Below are 20,224 nucleotides of genomic sequence, written 5' to 3'. Positions count from 1 at the left end.
CATCAATCCAGAGACTACGAACCATTCTGTTAACATGGGCACATCATATGCATATTACTTTTTGCACTCACTGAAAATTTCCATTTTCAATTGGACTGCACTCACTCACCAAGTTTTCGCTGATGCCGTCATTTAGTCCTCTGACATACAGATCATACGGTAGTGCGGAGAAAGCTGCAAATGAGCCCGGATCGGAGAAGGCGTTAACTTCGACGGTGTGGCGGGTGAAATCCTTACCACGATTGAACCTCACCGCTACCTGTAGGCAAGTAAGAGATGGAAGCTTGATTACAGGTGACAAACCTAGTTATATGTATACTGTTGTCTTCTGTCCAGAGAACTGATTAACCACAGGTAAAATAGACCGTTTTAATTGCTTATCCATAGAATGGAGCGTAGCCTCCGTGGCCGATTCTGGCAGCCTCTCCGCCTGTACGTGGGAAGGGTATGTCAACAACGTGCGGATGGTCGTGGGTTTCCACTGGGCTTTACCCGTTTTTTTCCCACCATAATGCTGGCCGCCGTCGTATAAGTGAAATATTCTTGAGTATGGTATAAAATACCAAAACACATAAAATATACATAAACAAATAAATAATTACAATGAGGGTGGAAAGATCTCTTATTAAAAGACTAACTTATATCACATGACATGTATTTGAGTATCTATATATATTTTTTCATACTACTATTTTTTTTACTACTGCTACTTTTTTTATTTGTTTCATTTTTACATCCGTACTTAAGTATCTTTCATTTATCTGACTGTAATTCATGCCCACAATTGCAAGAATAAAATACCCAGCGAAAGAATGGCACCACTTACAGGGTTCAATCGCGTGCCATTTACAAAGAAGTTGAGAGCGTCGACCACGATCTCCTCCGGTTGACGGATGTAGAAGACGATAATCCGGGCACTTGGTACCATATCACGTGACAGTGCGATGGAGAATGTCTTTTGGCGGGAAATCATCTCCAGCTCGTCACCGATGAGAATGTTTCCCTGGGAGACAATCTGTGTGTGTGTCGGGGGGGGGGGGGATAGGAGGGAAAAGTTGTACAAAATAGATTAACCTTACAAAATTCTAGCACTTCAAAACAGGTTTCAAAAGTAGTATTCAGCAAGAAAGTATCTTGTGAAATGAATGAAACTTTAATATAACCCAATCCACAAAAAAAATCCATTAGAAAAAACGTAATGCCAATTTAAACAGTATTTTTGGGAAATTAACATTTGAGCAATACATTTCAAATTCAGTGTTCGGAATAAAGTTAATGAATAGCTCCTAAAATTCAAAGATCCATCACATGTATTTGCTTCACATGCAAAAAAGAAATTAAAACAGATCACATTCATAATATATTATAATAATGTTCATTAAACCGCCTACCTGTATGTGTATTTTATTCATGCATGCTCATACAAAACTTTTCAGACAGTATTTGTTAAAATGAAAAAGCTAAATTGTCTATCCTATTCTGCAACCCCAAAATATTTCCACAAAATTTACTAACTTTGTGAGGTATTTAGGACATTACATACTTTACATTAAAATATCTATGACATTATTAACATGGCAATGTATGAGAAAATCTGTAATCGTCAAACATGCATTGTCCCCATGTCGTTCCTTACCTGATAGTAAATCTTCGGGACGTAGATACTGCTTTTCACGTGGAAAATGATGTACTGGTTGACCTGTTGAGAATATATATATCAGTACACATATACTGCCCTAGTACTGAGTGAAAGGATGAATGAATGAGTGACACTTCGACAATATTTCAGCCTAATTCTCTGTAATAAATGCACCATACGAGTGTTGATTGGTGAAAAAAGTACTACTGACGTACACACAGAAAGAAAGCGAAATTTCAAACTGTGTTCCAGGTAACTATACACTGGACACGGCCGCTTAAAAATTTTTTCATCAGGTATTAATTAAAAGTAGGGGTTTCCGCCTGTACTCAAAAAATTAACCTGTTCATGTTAATAGAAAGTCTGTTGTCTGAGTGATGCTTGAATGCATTCTGTTATTATAACATAATACTGTGTCATATTCAAGAACATATCCTGTTAGTGTAAGAGAATCTTTATGTTAAAATAATAGAATATGTGTGTTATATTTAACAGAATAGTCTGTTGCAATAACAGAATACATTCTAGAATCATTCAGACAATAGACTTTCTGTTAAAATTAACAGATTAATTTTTTGAGAGTAATAGACCTTGAGTATTGCTTTGGGGGCTGAGCCGTATAGCTGTGTAATTAGCCCCTGGGCAAGTTTTCAAAAGAATTTGCATTCTGGAAAAACACATTTACACATAACACGATTAGAAACCTGTATTCTCCATCATGTACTGGATACTGTTATAAAGACGATTCTGACTATATGCTAGGACAAATTCTTGGTTTTGTTCTCGCCACCATATTTCTACAATAGTCCATTAAAATATAAGCCGCTCAAAGTACGTGGAATAAATGATCAATTTCAAACTAAGCTTTTAATTCTTGATTTGCAAAATTATGACTTTAGTGTAGTTAGGTGTTCCTTCGAACTTGGTGCCAAATGTTTTATCGTAGAACTACGTAAAACTACATGGTTCTGCTTAAAACTTACCTTGGGATTTCTAGTTGACGTTGTAACGGATACATAACTGTGGCTGGGAGAATAGTACCTGTAGGCCTTAAGCTGAACGGGATGCGTAGGTATCTCTGCTTGATATGTGGCCTAAAAAGTCAAAGTATCTCAAAGCTTGATATCCTATTACGAAAACCCTCTTAAACTTAATTTGAAGGATACGTTGATTCTATGATTACACCTGCGGTGAATTTTGCAGAATGCATACTTCAGATAATGTGATTTTAGACAAAGGAGAAGTTTTATTTGCTTTAAAAGAAATAATGCAGGTTTACGGCCAATCAGTCGATCTGTCAGTCAGTTAACTTTATACACAAATCGATCGCACTATGAAAGTTAATCTGTTAAATTTAACATAATTTTGTTGTTTGCTGCATGATGATTGGATGGATTATGCTATTGCAGCATTCTTTTATACTAACAAAAATACGATTTGATTGGTGCTTTACGCCGTACTCAAGAATATTTCCCTTACAGGGCGGCGGCGAGCATTATGGTGGGAGGAAAATGAGCCCGGCGAGTAGCTCACGACCATCCACAGGTTACTGGACTGTCGCAATAGTTTGCAACAATAATATAATCTATTCTGCGATCACCCACAGTATCCTGTCACTTCAACAGATTCGTTTTTACAGTGTAACAATGCTCACAATCATTCTTCAGTTGCAGCTATTGCTAAATACAAAACCACTTTTCACTGCTCAGAAGCTCCAAAGTTATCACTACTTGTCACAATCGGATACGCTGTACTCAGATAAACAATGGTGGCTCTTACTGTCAATGTGACTTCCATGTCTTCCAAGAATGTTTCAAAGGCGAACGTAGCCAGCCCGTTGATGGGTAGTTTGGTGATTGGTTCCATCCGACCGCTGGCTTCTCCCGTCGTGGAAATCGTCGGGACCACCGTGATTCCACGAGTCTCGTCGCTTACAGCCGTGCCGTCGGCGTGCATGATAGCCACCTGGTAACCAAACGAGCAACACTGGCAACATTAAATGTGTATGGTGGCCGTCTGGTAACCAAATGAGCAACCTTGGCAACATTAAATGTGTATGGTGACCGTCTGGTAACCAAACGAGCGACACTGGCAACATTAAACGAGTGTGATGTCCTCCTGGTAGCCAGCCGAGCGACACTGGCAAACATTAAACGTGCAAGACCATCTAGTAACCAACCGATGGACACTGGCAACATTAAATGTGCATGGTGGCCACCTGATATCGAGATAACGAGATATCATATTAGCGAAGCGTACAAGATTTCCTTATTTAAACATACATGAATGACTACTTGGTAACGTTATGATCAACAGTGGCAATGTTAAGCGTTAAAATGGCAAAAAACAAACAAAAACAAAAAAAAAAAAAAAACTCCCACGGCAGCCCCCCAAGGTATGTTGATGACACGGTATCTATTTATTATAAATTGGAATTTCAAAAAATAATTATTGAGATCACACGTAGCGCGTGTGTATAGTAACCATTCAGAAATCAGGTTATTGGCGTTGACATTACTATGACAGCCATTTGAAAAAATATTTGAAAAACAGAAAGTTACAATGATTGCAATGCAATCAGTGGCAGCCATTTGATGATAACCAGTCAAATAACAATGGCGTGGAAATGCGTGCATCATACCCGTTTGAAAACATTACAAATAACACTGACCTTGCGCGCATGTTGGCCTTTATGGCACTGACACCCTTATCCCCGTATATGTTGGAAATCAATAAACTCAACAAATACTCTAAACATTATCACATCCACATAAACAGCTAAGCTTGACTTTCTCAGAAACTGTATATTCGCCACACAAATAAAGACTATATGCCAGCTTTTTTTCATCAATATTCGATAATGAACACAAATCTTTTAAAGAATGCTCCTTGCTTAATTTTGTCTTCACCTTACAATATACGATTACACTTACAGTGGCTACGAAGACTGATCCAGGCTTGAAGGTTCGTACTCTATCTCCGACCCATTTGACAACGATGCCGGAATTGTAACAGAAGGTACTACCAAATCCCGAGCGCTCCCAGGAAAGGTACCAGTCATACGTCGTCACATTGAAGAAAAATTCCATGTTTTCCAAGGACTGAGCATTGGCTTTATCTAGAAGTTCGTCTCTGCTGAAGTACATGTCAATGCGCCCGACAAACTGGGAAATGAAAAGATACTGTATTCACATCCAAATGCTACGGTTTTATGTGAGTATGGAGATGTGTCAAAGGATAAGAAAACGATGCCAAAATCAGATGAAATTTATATATTTATTTACCTGATTGGTGTTTTACGCCGTACTCAAGAATATTTGACTTATACGACGGCGGCCAGCATTATCATGGGAGGAAACCGGGCAGAGCCCGGGGGAACCCACGATCAATCAGGTGAAAGACTTATTTGCAAAACTTATTTGCAAAAATGTACTGTAATATTTTTTTCGATTTTTTTCTATCAGGAGAAAAGGGTATTTTAAAATATTTTTGTATGATGGGTATCTATGACAACCCCTTGGTATAAATCGTATTTGCATAATAATGTTCTAAATAAGCATGATTCTAATAATTTATTTCATGGTAAATTTATTGAATTACCTTCAAACACACGCCTGTATTCTGAATTACAATCATATTTATGAATATAGTCAAACTTTTAATATAATCAAAATCAAGGTTTAACACATGCGCGTTTCCTCCACCTGTAAGGATCAACACGTTTCCATATGTTAAATCATCGACGCCGTGTGTTACAAAGGATATCAAGTGGTCTCTAGCTTTCAGGCTGTCTCATAGAATCTGGATTTTTCAAGTAAACCGTACAAAATTACAGGTAATCCTAATATCAAGCTACAATATGAGTGTGATAAAAGAGTGTTACATATTCAATCTTCCGTTCGATGGTGGGAAAGTAGAAAGGATTTTTCCAATTATACTCTCCGCCAGGGGGTACTATCGTCACTGTGAGGGTGGCATTCCCAATGACGGGCCGGCCGCTCGTGTGACTGCAAAACACATATGACAACCCAGTCAGCTCAAGAAAGCATAAGAGAGGTGTGGCCTGGAGCAATAATTTATCGGAGGAAATTGCGTGTTTCCAAAATTCCATGAAAGCACGGTTGCAAAGCTCATCATTTTCGATCAAAACAGCTGAAACTTGTCGTGTATAACAAATTTCAACGTTTTATGTCAATGGTAGTTTACACGAAAACACTAGCTGTTAATGGTATTGAGAATTAAACCTTTCCTTTTTGGACATGATTTATTTAGACACGTTGTGGGGCCTTACTTTCTAGCATAACGGACGCATACTGCTGACCATTTTCACTACCTGAGTCTTGACTTAGAGTGTTCAAACATTTCACTCACTAAATACTACACAAATACTGCTTAGCCGGTGTTCATTTTTAAAAATAACATCAGATATTTTCTGGTAATACACGTACGTATCCCTAAATGCACGTAGACAAACAAAATATACTTAACAAATGGCATTATCGATCTGTGTCTAAAGTACTAGCGTACTAAAACTTAGGTATTTGTAGACCTATCACTGAAGGTACATAGAGGAAATAATGAATCCATGCTACCCATCCAGTCCTCACGTACTTGGCATTGACAACTCCTCGAATCCCGTCCGCATCACCCATGATGTATGGCGGAACTGTAACATTTATGTCATAACGAGGCTCCCTAGATAGCAAAAAAAAAAAATTAAAACGAGGCCGTGAAGAGAAGGCGGCACAACATGAATAAATACTGCTACCTTTTGTATCAGCACTACTGCTACCCATTCCATTACATGTGCTTGATTTGATTTGATTTGATTTGATTGGTGTTTTACGCCGTACTCAAGAATATTTCACTTATTACGGTGGCGACCAGCATTATGGTGGGTGAAAGCCGGGCAGAGCCTGGGGGAAACACACGACCATCCGCAGGTTGCTGACTGACCTTCTCACGTACGGCCGGAGAGGAAGCCAGCATGAGCAGGACATGAACTCACAGCGACCGCATTGGTGAGAGACTGCTGGGTCATTACGCTGCGCTAGCGCTTTAACTGACTGAGCCACGGAGCAGCCCCCTTCCCCCTCCCCCCCCCCCCCCCCCCCCCAACCAGTACACGTGCTACTGATACTACCAGTTTTATTGTCCCTGATAGTGCCACTACTACTATAAAAGTCTGCTATAATACTGCTGTTATGTTTACCAGTATTACTGTTACCAATACCTTAAGTATTAACATCACCCAATCAAAAATTATCTCGACATATGTCAAGTCATATTTCAGTGTATACACTAGGTTAAAATCAGTTGTCGTGATCGTTTGTAACTGGAATTAGTTTCATTCATAACTTTTTCCGAAAAAAATTGCTAAGCTGTTCTGATTAACACAAAATTGGACTTATCATTACTATTACTGTATTGGTTTTAAGATAATTTAAAGAAATAAGATATGTCGGAACAAACAAACTTGAATCAGTCAGATATTTTAGCGCTGTTTCAGTTATCATCTCTATCACACCTATCATCTCTATCAGTTATTATCTCTATCACAGCTATCATCTCTATCACAGCTATCATTTCTATAACAGTTATCATATCTATCACAGTTATCATCTCTGTCGCAGCTATCATCTCTATCGCAGCTATCATCTCTATCACAGGTATAATCTCTATCACAGCTATCATCTCTATCGCAGCTATCATCTCTATCACAGGTATAATCTCTATCACAGCTATCATCTCTATCACAGCTATCATCTCTATCACAGCTATCATCTCTATCACAGTTATCATATCTATCACAGCTATCATCTTTGTCACAGTTATCATCTCTATCGCAGCTATGATCTCTATCGCAGCTATCATCTCTATCACAGGTATAATCTCTATCACAGTTATCATAGATATCACAGCTATCATCTCTATCACAGCTATCATCTCTATCACAGCTATCATCTCTATCACAGCTATCATCTTTGTCACAGTTATCATCTCTATCGCAGCTATGATCTCTATCATAGTTATCATCTCTATCACAGTTATCATAGATATCACAGTTATCATCTCTATCACAGCTATCATCACTATCACAGCTATCACCTCTATCACAGGTATAATCTCTATCACAGCTATCATCTCTATCACAGATATAATCTCTATCACAGCTATCATCTCTATCACAGTTATCATAGATATCACATTTACCATGGATATCACACTTATATCATAGATATCACAGCTGTCATAGGTATATGCATCACAATTATATCATATAATAGGTACATGTATAAGTGTTATATCATAGATACGTGTGTAAGTGTTATATAATAGGTACATGTATAAGTGTTATATCATAGATACATGTATCATATTTATCATCACAGATCTGAGATCACATATATAAATATACACTGGGGCCTAAGTGGCCCAGGGGGTTAGCGCGCCAGCACGTCGCAATGATGGCTTTCTTTCCGGCCGTACCTGGAAGGTCTGCAGCAACCTGCGGATGGTCGTGTCTTTCCCCCGGTTTCTGCCCGGTTTCCTCCCACCATAATGGTGGCCCCCATCGTATAAGTGAACTATTCTTGAGTATGGCGTAAAACAACAATCAAATAAAAAATAAGCACACACTGTACACAATCGTAGGTATAAATACTAACGTATTCCACTCGCTATAACCAAAATACAACGTTCCTTATCCAAGATCTCTAAAGCGCTTTCCAGAACAACTTTGGTTTATTTTATTTATTTATTTGATTGGTGTTTTACGCCGTACTCAAGAATATTTCACTTATACGACGCCGGCCAGCATTATGGTGGGTGGAAACCTGGCACAGCCCGGGGGAAACCCACAACCATCCGCAGGTTGCTGACAGACCTTCCCACTTACGGCCGGAGAGGAAGCCAGCATGAGCTGGACTTGAACTCACAGCGACCGCATTGGTGAGAGGCTCCTGGGTCATTACGCTGCGCTAGCGCGCTAACCGACTGAGCAGAACAACTTTGGTGTCAAAGAATTGATAAGATATATATGCATGTAACTACATCACCAACGTGCCCCAGGACTGACCTTTATAGGTTATCATAGCCACGATAACACAGGACGCGTCATTCAAACCTCTGGTGACAACGGTATGTCAACATTCGGCTATCAGATGATTCATTCCCAATACAAACCACTGGCGTAGAAGCTTTGGTGACTAATTTATATGTGTACTTAGTTGATTGGTGTTTAAAGCCGCGCTAAAGAAATTTTCACTTGTTAGGTTTCTGGGTGGAGAAAAACCGAAATACCACAGACCTTCGATTCGCATCTGACACACCTCAGCGGAAAAAGCGAGAACTGGATTCGAATACGCGACCTCACAGGTCAAGGGTATAGTTGCAACATGCCAGGAAAATCTCCGACGCCAAATCCCAATGCAGATCACGCTGAAGCAAGGCTGATCTAAATTTTTTTGTTCATCACTTTTAGCACCTGAAAATAACTTTAACTTCAAGAGGCTAAAGCCTCTTTGGATGTCCAAACCTGTTACTTCAGTTATGCAGTCAAATCACAAATGGCTTAGCGCCATAAATGAAGTTGTCCACTATAACTATTGTAGTGAAATATTAAAGTCTGTTACGATTGCTTATATTTCAACTCTTCTGAAATGAAAAAGTTTAGGTCTTTTTTTTCTATATTATTCTGAAATGAATTATTTCATACGAGCACATTTCTTAATACCTTCATTTCAGAAAATCAAGCATCTTTTCAACCCATTGGTCTTTTTAAATAACTGGACAAAAGAGCGAAACAATCTGTTTACTACAAATAATTGCTAATCTTGGTATTTAAATTAAAATTTGACTTTTAAGGACTGTGTGTAGTTTAAAACAATTAAAGAAATTATCATACTTACAGAATTCAATGACTTCAAAGCTCTTCCTGTATGTATATCCCTGAGGGAGAAACATTGTCAGTTTGCAAACAACACTGTTACTTTTTTTAATTTAGAAAACGACGAATATATAAATGTTGGTGACAAAGCACTTATATGTATTTGTTTTATTTGCAAGGAACTTAGGAGTACTTGTGCACGTATATTTCTAATTCCTACACACAAATGCAGGCTTTTGTTTTGTTTGACTTTGTGGATACACAGAAATAAGTAAAATGTACAGTGACTCAGTGGCAACGTCTAAGATGTTCCTCTTGTGGATAAAAACCCCTGCCTCATGTTTTATGAAGCTTCTTATTAAATGCTCATTTTCATATCGATATAGTGCAATTTTTCTTTAATTTTTTGTTATAAAAATGAACGACTAAGAATCTGCGTACATATCTTTTGGCACGCCATGTATCTAGACAGTCTGCAAATGCTTCTTTTAATTCTTTGGGATCTTTGAAATGATTATTGATTTCATTGTTGTTTAAAGCCATATTCAAGGATTTTCACCTATACGATGGCGGTCAGTATTGATAACTATCGTTTTACCACGGGTGAAAAGTGCCCGGGGTAAAATACTGACCTTTGGCATGGACCTTGGACGAACTTGTTCACCCATGATGTATTTGGAATGTATTTGGAAGATGTGGGTTTACTGTTACAGTTCTGTCCAGTTTTCGAAAGAACTCTATACTGCTATATACATTCAAAGTATCAAAACTTTTATTTCTGCTCTGGCTTCCTCTTCGGCCCACACGTGGGAAGGTACTTCCAGAAACCTGGCGATGACCGTGGGCTTCCCTAGGGCTTTGACCAATTTCCTCCCATCATAATGCTAGCTCTCGTCATGTAAGTGAAATATTCTCGAGCAGGACTACGGCGTAAAACACCAATCAAATAAATAAATAAATAAAACTTACAAAAGCTCTGACTTCGATGTTCCAGGTACCGTATGTAGGCTGATCAGAGAGCGCAAAACTCTGGTTCACAAAACCTGTTGAATAGAACAGCAAGCCACATTGTCTATGTTTAACAACTAGAAGAATCCCAAACATCAATCTTGTTTGTATAACTCGAAAAGCGTTAAATTAGAACTTTTACCCTTAAATCTTGAGAGTATTTTATTTCAAAATGTGTCATGTATGGTAAAGTTACAACAGCAAAAATGTACACCTATGTTTATGTTTATTTTGAAAGTCAAACCTGAATATCTCCTGTGATTTTTTGATTGTTTTTTAAATAGGAATATTGGTCCAGGTGATATTCTGCTGACAGTCTTTGTGTTACTGATCATATTATTAACGATATTCTGCCTCTACTCACCGCCTGTTGGTTCACCATGTACATGCGTTTGTCCACCCGAACGGAGCATAGAGAAAATAAAGTAAAATAAAAATCAAGAGTAAGAGGGGAGAAAATCAGAAATCTTATATCAATATCTTGCAAAGTCGATTTCCTCTGACTGTGATCTTAGCAATGTATTTATTTTTCTTCTGCTTTCCTAAAACGATTGACACACTTAATACTTAATACCCCACTGCGTCATTTTCCCATAATTTAGCCTTAGGTGTCTGTATTTTATTTTCTCATATTTTATCAGCATACAAAATGCATGATTGGCAAATGAGACCGGAGTGGGGACATCTATTAGATGGGGGCACTTCTGTGGATTTAGTCGACACAAAAACCATTTTGATTTTAAATTTAACTTTTTCTCAGGTCTTGCTACAGGACTTGCCTGCGTTTGTTTGTTGTCCTAGCCATCTCCGAACAGCGAATCCAGACGGATCCTGTCAAAATGTCAGAGACACAAAACATATAGTATTCATATTTTTGTTTATTTATTTATTTATTTATTTATTTATTTATTTATTTATTTGATTGGTGTTTTGGGCCGTACTCAAGAATATTTCACTTATACGACGGCGGCCAGCATTATGGTGGGAGGAAACCGGGCCCAGTCTGGAGGAAACCCACGATCACCCGCAGGTTGCTGGAGGACCTTCGCATGTACTCATATTTTTATTATCATAGTGTTCACTGAACTATGGGATGTCATGATACGTTGACACTTTTTAATTGCAATATAAAAGAGTGAAAATCGTTAGATGATTAGAACACATGTCAAATCGAAAACAATGAATGAAAACAGAAAAGAAAATCACACACAACCTAAACACAAATGCATTGAGACAAAATGGGAATTGTCGTCTAGTTTTATAAGAGTTTTTTTTTTTGGTTTCGTTTTGTTTTTCTTTTTGACGTAACAAGGCTCCCTGTATAAGTAACAGTACTTGCAATTCCATATTTCGTGTAATTTTACGTCTCTATACATTACATTTCCCTATACATTATCTTCTTTCCTACCATTCATTTTGACTTCCAAATGTCTCAGCCTGCATCTCACTCTGTGCAATATATATAATAATGTGCAATATAATATATAATGTCCTTATATAATATTCCATATATACTTCGCCTCTTCACATTTTTTTTTGTTCTTATAGAGCTGGGAAAATGTACAAGAAACAAACCTCTAAAAGTTGGACGAAGACAACTGAGAAATCACAAAACATATATCCCCGACAGTAACAGTAGCGGGCACTCCACGCTTTCTCAGTGACGAGATAACCATCAGCTTTAAAGGATTGAGACTCACCATCACGAATATAGTCATACTTCCATGGTGCATAATTAGATTCGGTAGAATTGGAATGACCCGGAAGTGAACTGTGCGGAGGAAGAAAAAGAGGCAAATGTAAAATATAATAAAAATAGAGAATGATAAAAATAGATGTCTGCAATGTTGACATTCTATGGCCGATTTATTTAATACAAATCACGTTAATCAAGACGGACAGATGTATGAATCGGAAAGATCACACAGTGGTCTAGTGGTTAGAGCGTTCGGTTCGAAATCTTAAGTCCCCGAGATCAAATCCGGGTTGGGTCATGCAAAAGACTTTAAAACTGTTACTCGCTGCATCCTCGATTGGCGCTCAACACTGAAAGGTTGGAGCAAGCAAATCAGCCTGGTTGGCCCGGTGTCAGTATATAATATGACTGGGTGGGGTGTCATGTCTGGTGTCTTCGGCATGATACTTCGGCAACACTTTGGCGGCATGGACTCGCCCTGCCAGAAGACGACACATTATATGACTCCTCATCGTCATATGACTGAAAAATTGTTAAGTACGACGTTAAACTCAAAGCATACATACGTACATACTAACGTTAAGCCGCCTTCGTGAAGCGGGAGCTGGCTTCGAACTCTCGACGGTACCAGTGATTGACCAACGGTATATGAGTCTATGGATCGATCAGCCGAAGAGTTAAGTTTGTCTATTACCGATATATCAGCCCCATACTCTAGTTAATCCTTTATGCCTGTCGCTTTATGGATTCGCTTTCATTTAGCAAGGCTTAGGAAACCTATTTACCTGTCTGCCCCATTCTGTAGATTGGCTTACTCAGCTGGATGAACACAGAGACACTCTTCTCTCCGAATTCTATATCCGTCTCATTCTTGAAAATAAAGCCCGTACTAGTGCCTCCAAGGCTGCCAATCACCCTTAGCTTGTATTGGCCCGGAGTCATACTGGAAGGAGTCTACAGTGAAAACATCTGTTTATTTATTTGAATTATGATGTACGCCGTACTCAAGTAAGTTCTGAAGAGGAAACCCGTGACCATCTGCAGGTGGCGGGCAGACCTACTCACGTTCGGCCGGAGAGGAAACCAGCGTTTGTGAAAGGCTACTGGGTTATTGCACAGAGCTGGTGGGCTAAGCACCTCGTCCACAGTGGCCCCGCTGTGAAAAAAGGACAGAGTTACGTTGCTACAAAAATAAATATTTGGATGGTTCTTAAGGCAGGGTATAAGTAGCTATTATTTTCACCACTGTTGCATACTGTCCAACCCTTGGTTTTAGAAACGAACGCCTACAGTGTTATCGCCCTTGCCACAACAGAGCTCTCGGATGAGCTAAACACATCGCTTTCTGCTGTAGCTAGAGAATGCTTGTATACTAACTATAAATGGTTTTATCCGCACAAATACACAGAAACTTGTGACGTACTACGAAAAAGAACAATATAGTATATATCCTTGGACTGCATTTTTCAAGGAGAGAGGAGGGGTCTTAGTGGCCGGGTGCTCAGCATGCTATCTCAATGACTCAAGAGCCTCTCATCAATACGGTCAATGGTCCAGCTCATGCTGGTTTTCTCTTCCATAGTACGTGGGAAGTTCTGCCATTAGCCTGCGGATTGTCATGTGTTTCCAATGGGCCTTGCCCGTTTTCCTCTCACTATAGTCTTATAATCCGCTGTCGTATAAGTGTGAGCGAACCTGATTGGGAGGTTCAGGTTTTGACCGTCAACCTTTGTCAAGATTTTCATGGCTGCTTTCTGACAGACTGGGCAAAGTAGGAACCAAGGCTTATCGGACACGGAATGTTTTGGACTGACTTTTAGCACTAAGCGTTATCACTGTCGCTAATGGAAAATAAATCTTAAAAACTTGGGACCTCTTAACTTACCTAACTATGAATTGTACGACACTCCTGTTACTTTAGTATAATTTTATTTTCATCAAAACATTTTGTGTGACATCTGTTCGAGGTAAAATCCACCAATGATATCAAATTTTTGTTAACATCTTACCAGCATTTGCAACACTCTACTGCCTGTGCGGTCAAAGGTCACCTTGGTGTCAGCATATTGCACCTCGCCCTTGATGACAGATACTACAATTTCCAGTTCTTTGTATTCCAGCTTCAAAACGGTGGTAAATACGTTGATGAGTTGGTTCGGTCGTACCTTCCTGGGCGCCAGTACCAAATAAGTTCTAAAAAGGTAAGGTTACATTACGTATCACTTTACGTTTTTAAAAATTTATTTGATTGGTGCTTTACACCATACTGAAGAATATTTCACTTAAACGACGACGGCTAGCATTATGATGGGAGGAAACCAGGCGTATTTACAGGCCTGGTATATAAAGTCTAATGAAATATGCCTCAAATCATACACAAAAATGTTATATCCCTCCCCCTTTTGTTATTGCAGCAGATTATTCTGTTAAATATAATACACATATTATATTAATTCAACAGAACGATTCTATTAGATTAATAAAATATTATGTTCAATATGACACAATATTGTGTTATAATAACAGAATACATTCTGACATCACTCAGACAACAGACTTTCTGTTAAAATTAACAGATTAATTTTTGAGTGTAAATAGAGAAAAGTATGCCACATCATTCGTCTACACCGATAGGTGCATTTAAGCAAGGGAACAGCTGTTCTAACATTTTTATCTAAAGTCGATCGCGCCACAATGTATTGCGATGTGATTTTTTTGTACAGAAAAATTGCTTACTGTGGAAACATTAACCTATACTAATGTTATCGTTGAAGGATTTCCCCCTTTGTGTCTTACCAGGGTTTGAACTCCAAGCGGAAACTCTCTAACTTCTGCTAGTATAAGCACTGAAAAACTGCCCTCACTACACTGAATTCCCCTGTTTGACAAAACAATTCACTCTGCCTAAATACTCCAGTTGAAATTTGGCAAGCATGAGGCATTATGTAGAATTGCATAATAAAACACAGATGTCATGACGTCAGCATGTTTGAAGTCATGCACAGAATGTGTATTATGTAATTATGTATGATAAATGTAACCAAATTTCTCACAGAAATAAATGAATGAAACTTAAATACTCACGGATCTCGAACCATCGTGCAGCCGTCCGTGTTGCTGAGTCGACAGTCTAGGTGTTGTACCTCCTGCTCCTGACCTTGGCTACCAAGGGCTAAGAGAAGTGTGCCAAGCAGCACACATGCACTCATGGCTGCACACTAAGCGGGATTTACACACTGTCCAAAACGGAATGGTAAAGATACTAATGCAACGTGTGCTGACGTACACACTAATACACATGACTTGATTTACACAATATGCAAAATGAAACGATTTACATCTTAATATTGACTGGCCCCGATAGCACAGTTGGTAGAGCGTCCGTTTCAGGAGCGATTTGTTGATTTGGTGGAATACATGTCAACAATGCAACATTGCACACTAATACTTATACAACATGTATCTTTATTGATTTACACACTAATGTAACAAGAGATGATTTTCGCACCAATGCAACAACTAATGATGAGCATACTACGCATTATAAGTTGATTTTAATATTCCGATATGAGTGAGTGAGTGCTTGGGGTTTAACATCGTACTTAACAATTTCTAACTCATATGAAGACGAAGGAATCCATAGAGTGCATGTAATGTGCCTCCTTGTTGCAGGACGGATTTCCACCGCTCTTTTATCTAGTGCTGCTTCACTGAGACGTCTTATCGAAGGCAAGTAAGGCGCCCCGCCAAGCGAGGAAGTTACAACTTCTTCTATTAAGGTCTTAGGTGTGGCTCGACCCAGGATTGACTCTGGATCTACCCCCGATATGAGGTTTATTTGTTTATTTATTTGATTGGTGTTTTACGGCGTACTCAAGATTATTTCACTTATACGATGGCGGCCAGCATTATGGTGGGAGGAAACCGAACAGAGCCCGGGGGAAACCCACGACCATCCGCAGGTTCTTCCCACGTACGGCCGGAGAGGAAGCCAGCATGAGCTGGACTTGAACTCACAGCGACCGCATTGGTGAGAGGCTCCTGGGTCATTACGCTGCGCAACCGACTGTGCCATCCCCCCCCCCCCCCCCCCCCCGATATGAGGTAACTGACTTATTATAGTGCGAATTGATATAATGTATGCATATCCGCTAATGACTTTGATGGAATACATGAAGAGATGATCGAACATTGCACACTAATACCTACACAACATGTAGCTTTATTAATCTATACACTAATGCAATAAGACATGATTAACACACTACGTAATATAAGTTGATTTGTATATTGCGCTATGAGGTTATTAACTGGTAAGAGGTGATATACATTGATCGATCTGCTATAGATTATATGTTGGTTGAATAGTACTCAGGAAAGAGTTTGTATCTTCAGTTGGTCCACGCACTAATACTAAGGGCGTTTACGATTATGCGGAAACTCTGGTGTCGCCAGCTTAAGAGGACCATCCACGTGACAGTAACGACGATTGGCTAGACGAGGTTGGCAACACCGGTGTTTCCTTATAATCGTGAGCACCCTAATACAACATATGCAATTTAGGACGAGGTACACACTAGAACGATGGCAGCGTGATTGGCACCCTTGCTTAAATATAATTTAACAAAAAATATTTGTTAAATATTAACAAAAAAATAATTTGACCAAAATATTAGCATAATAGTGGAATCCTAACGAGTATGTGGGTGTAAATCCTTCGTGATTTACGTGCCTATGTAAACCACATTTCAGATTATACCCAGGACGGTTAGGACTGTCTGGAAATTGTTGATTTTTAAAATTTATAAAATTCAGAACATTCTCGGGTAAATCGTGACTAAAAACAAATTTAGGAAAATCAACACTGTTGTGCAGATGTAACCAGTTGCATTTCAACATTTGTATATAAAAGCATGTATGTCACTATTGTTAGTGCGGACCACCAAAAACGCTGCTTGAACAAAGGGAGCTAACACGTTACATTTTTAAAATCTAGGCATCAGTATATGGATTCGAGATAACACTCATCGCCAGGTGATTTAAGAATGTTATGACTGGATATACCCCTGGAACCCAATTTTAATCAAGCACGGTATTAAATACCAATCAAACAGACAATAAACAACTGTTATTTATTTTATAAGTATGATAATCCATCTGGCAATTGTTGATTTTTAAAATAAAACTTCAAAATAAAACAGAGACTTCACACATTCAGAATTAAAATCTAAAAGTCTTCCTATACCAAAACCAAAATCACGGTAAAAATTTATGAAATCACACTTTCGTACAGTTTCGGACACTTGTTATATGGATATCACTGTCAACATTTACATTGACAAGGCTTTGGTGCCCATACCTGGATGGTATCAATTTATATCTCATTCAATTTAATAGATAAGACATTTTTCTACATGTAGGATCACTTTCTTCAAAAAAAAAAAAACAGAAAAAATAGCAGTATTCAGTCCAAAAAGTAAATAAATACAATACAAAAAAACTGCCCGCGGTTTCACAGTTTCTAATCAGTTATCAAGAATGGCTTTTAGCTTCTACATCAGTACAGAACAGTTCGTGACGTGTCAGTCTTGTAACATTCGATCAGCTACACAGCCATACTGGTGTATTACGATACGCAATGCGCTTTGAGAAATAATGGACAGTTAACTCGGTAGTTAAAGAGTGTATAAACCCCCTAAGTGTAGGTCAAATAAATGGGCTTAAAGTTCTGTTGCTGAAATAGGGTTATGTCATTTTAACACTTGTAGCAAGAAAACGATTGATGATCGTCTAAAATGGTTCAACCTGCACGAAAAGATTAGATCTTGGGCTACAAATCCGTATCCGCAAGAGATTACAAATTTCTAGCTCCCATAATTTTCGATTTACAGGCCATAGAATTTAAGTAATTTCAAAACCCTAAAAAAAATGTTTTTGTACCTAACTACCTCAAAAAGTTATATACAGCAACAAGACTACTCACTTTAATACATCAAAGTTATGTTTAAGCCCAAACTGTTGAAGTGATCTAGAAGCACTAGCTTCAAATTTGTAAAAGATAACATCCACGGGAAGTTTGCTTCCAAATTTCAAACAACTTTTTTCTGAGCAAGAACAATAATTTTCTGTCTGTCAGCCTGGAAGCCTTAACTGAATGTAGCTTTCAAATGTCCCATATGTAATATGTTCAGACTGACATGTATACGATAAAAGCCGAGTGGAACAGATATCACATTTGGATTTAAGCTAATATTATACTACATTCATTTTGACACCTGGACAAAAACAAATATACGTAGTGCAAAGTTGATATCGTATTAACTCAGATACCTGTGCAGTACATCTTATAGCATGATCTTTCACAGTACACATGTCATTCAATACTCATATTTCTTTGATACTAATTGAGTTTATGGAACGAAAAAATTAGTCATATTTTACACTGATTAGCAATTCTTATTTTTATATGTAACATCAGTTAATAAGTTAAATCTGGTTAAAGTTATGGAAAATACATATTTCAGTAAATATGTAGCTTCTAAGATCATGATCTTGACATCCAATAGGAAGGTTTTCATCCAGGTGGGCAAGTTAGGCGCCCAATGTGTTCCCAGAGGGTCACAAGCTTGACACGTTATAACTAGTCTAAACATCTGCATGGTTTACAGATGAAGGTGGCACAATTCGCAAAAGTTGAAACATTTTAAAATATATTTTCATTCTAAGGACATATTTCGTATTAAACCTTAACATTAAAAGCATATCAGGAATACTAGGGTATAATCTCTATGATCTGGGTCAGCCGAATGAATAATGGTTATTAATAGCTATGACATTTTCATGCAAAGAATTTCATATTTTTTAGTATATTCAGACGGAAAATATTTAGTTTTAAAGCAAGGATGATAAAGGGAGCATATTCAATACACTGAATATTCAACATTAGGGCATACGTCTCTCAAATCGTATTCAATGACCGCCATGTTTGATATTTGGCCTACATAAACAAAGCCAAACTAAATTTTCTTTCTGAAAATTCATTTCATTCTTCGTATTTAATGTAATAATGAACCACTATCATAAATAATAAATAAAGCATACTTTATGGAAATGTCCCAAAATGCTTTCGTAAACTGTACTGAGGAAACAAACGTGGAATCTCACCTCTAGTCAGTATGCCCGTGGTATATACCCTCTGTATTTCACAATCGATGGCTGATCTAAAATGGTGCTGTCGGGTGTTACAGGAAATGAGCTCGCACAGACCGCTAGAGGACACAAAATCCTCGTGACAGCAAGTGACGAAATCGACCATAGATTTCCTCAGAGGGGTAAAACGAAGAACGAAGACTTATATGTCCCACTGACTTCCACGGTAATTCCACAAAGCCCGGTAGCCTATCCCACCATGCAGTCAAGCTTACGGCTTGAAGTCTTCCGTCGTTAAGGAAAATGACCTTAATTTTTTAACTTAACGCGTAGCGCTGGCTTCTGTTGGACGTGTGGAACTCATACTATAAAAAGACGTCAACATGTTTGTAATGAAATGCTTATGTCCTTGATGCACAGTTTGTGTTGATACAAAGTGTGAAAACTTTTACATTTTCACTAGTACACATAATCCGTTTGATTAAAAATTTAGGTCACTTGTTCATTGAATTTAAACTTTATCAACCAGCTACAGATAAGCTCTGATCGTCTCTGTATGTTAGTATACACTGTAAAGATAATCGTTTATCACTCTAAACACAAGCAACACCCTGCAGTGATACGCCTGTACATGTTTTTTTTTTTCCAGTGAAGCACTAGGATGACTAGCCTGGATATGTGCGCTACGCCTTTTAATGGTCAACCACATTTTTACGATTTGTTTATACTGAATATAATAACATATATTCCATTCATACGATTTATGTAATGATTTGTTTTATTTGATGAGTGGTCTACGCTGCACTCAAGAATATTTCACTGGTACGACGAAGACCAACATAAC

General features: G+C 38.2%; 1 protein-coding gene across 1 annotated transcript in view; it reads right to left on the bottom strand.

The window, feature by feature from the left end:
* LOC135465807 (CD109 antigen-like) overlaps positions 1-19,797 on the bottom strand; it is a 43,449-nt gene extending 23,652 nt beyond the window's left edge. The window contains exons 1-16 of the mRNA XM_064743155.1: positions 19,396-19,797; positions 15,316-15,467; positions 14,241-14,424; positions 13,017-13,185; positions 12,236-12,306; positions 11,313-11,366; positions 10,497-10,571; positions 9,550-9,589; positions 6,251-6,335; positions 5,523-5,646; positions 4,573-4,803; positions 3,419-3,604; positions 2,623-2,733; positions 1,637-1,699; positions 827-1,015; positions 110-259 (exon numbers count right to left, since the gene is read on the bottom strand). Coding sequence (XP_064599225.1) covers positions 110-259; positions 827-1,015; positions 1,637-1,699; positions 2,623-2,733; positions 3,419-3,604; positions 4,573-4,803; positions 5,523-5,646; positions 6,251-6,335; positions 9,550-9,589; positions 10,497-10,571; positions 11,313-11,366; positions 12,236-12,306; positions 13,017-13,185; positions 14,241-14,424; positions 15,316-15,440 — 1,857 coding nt within the window. The 5' untranslated portion in view covers positions 15,441-15,467; positions 19,396-19,797. The remainder of the gene's footprint in view (positions 1-109; positions 260-826; positions 1,016-1,636; positions 1,700-2,622; positions 2,734-3,418; positions 3,605-4,572; positions 4,804-5,522; positions 5,647-6,250; positions 6,336-9,549; positions 9,590-10,496; positions 10,572-11,312; positions 11,367-12,235; positions 12,307-13,016; positions 13,186-14,240; positions 14,425-15,315; positions 15,468-19,395) is intronic.
* Between the last annotated feature and the right edge of the window lie 427 nt (positions 19,798-20,224).

The sequence above is a fragment of the Liolophura sinensis genome, chromosome 5, assembly GCF_032854445.1.
Source record: "Liolophura sinensis isolate JHLJ2023 chromosome 5, CUHK_Ljap_v2, whole genome shotgun sequence".
NCBI lineage: Eukaryota > Metazoa > Mollusca > Polyplacophora > Chitonida > Chitonidae > Liolophura > Liolophura sinensis.
This window is presented reverse-complemented; position numbering and strand designations above follow the sequence as displayed.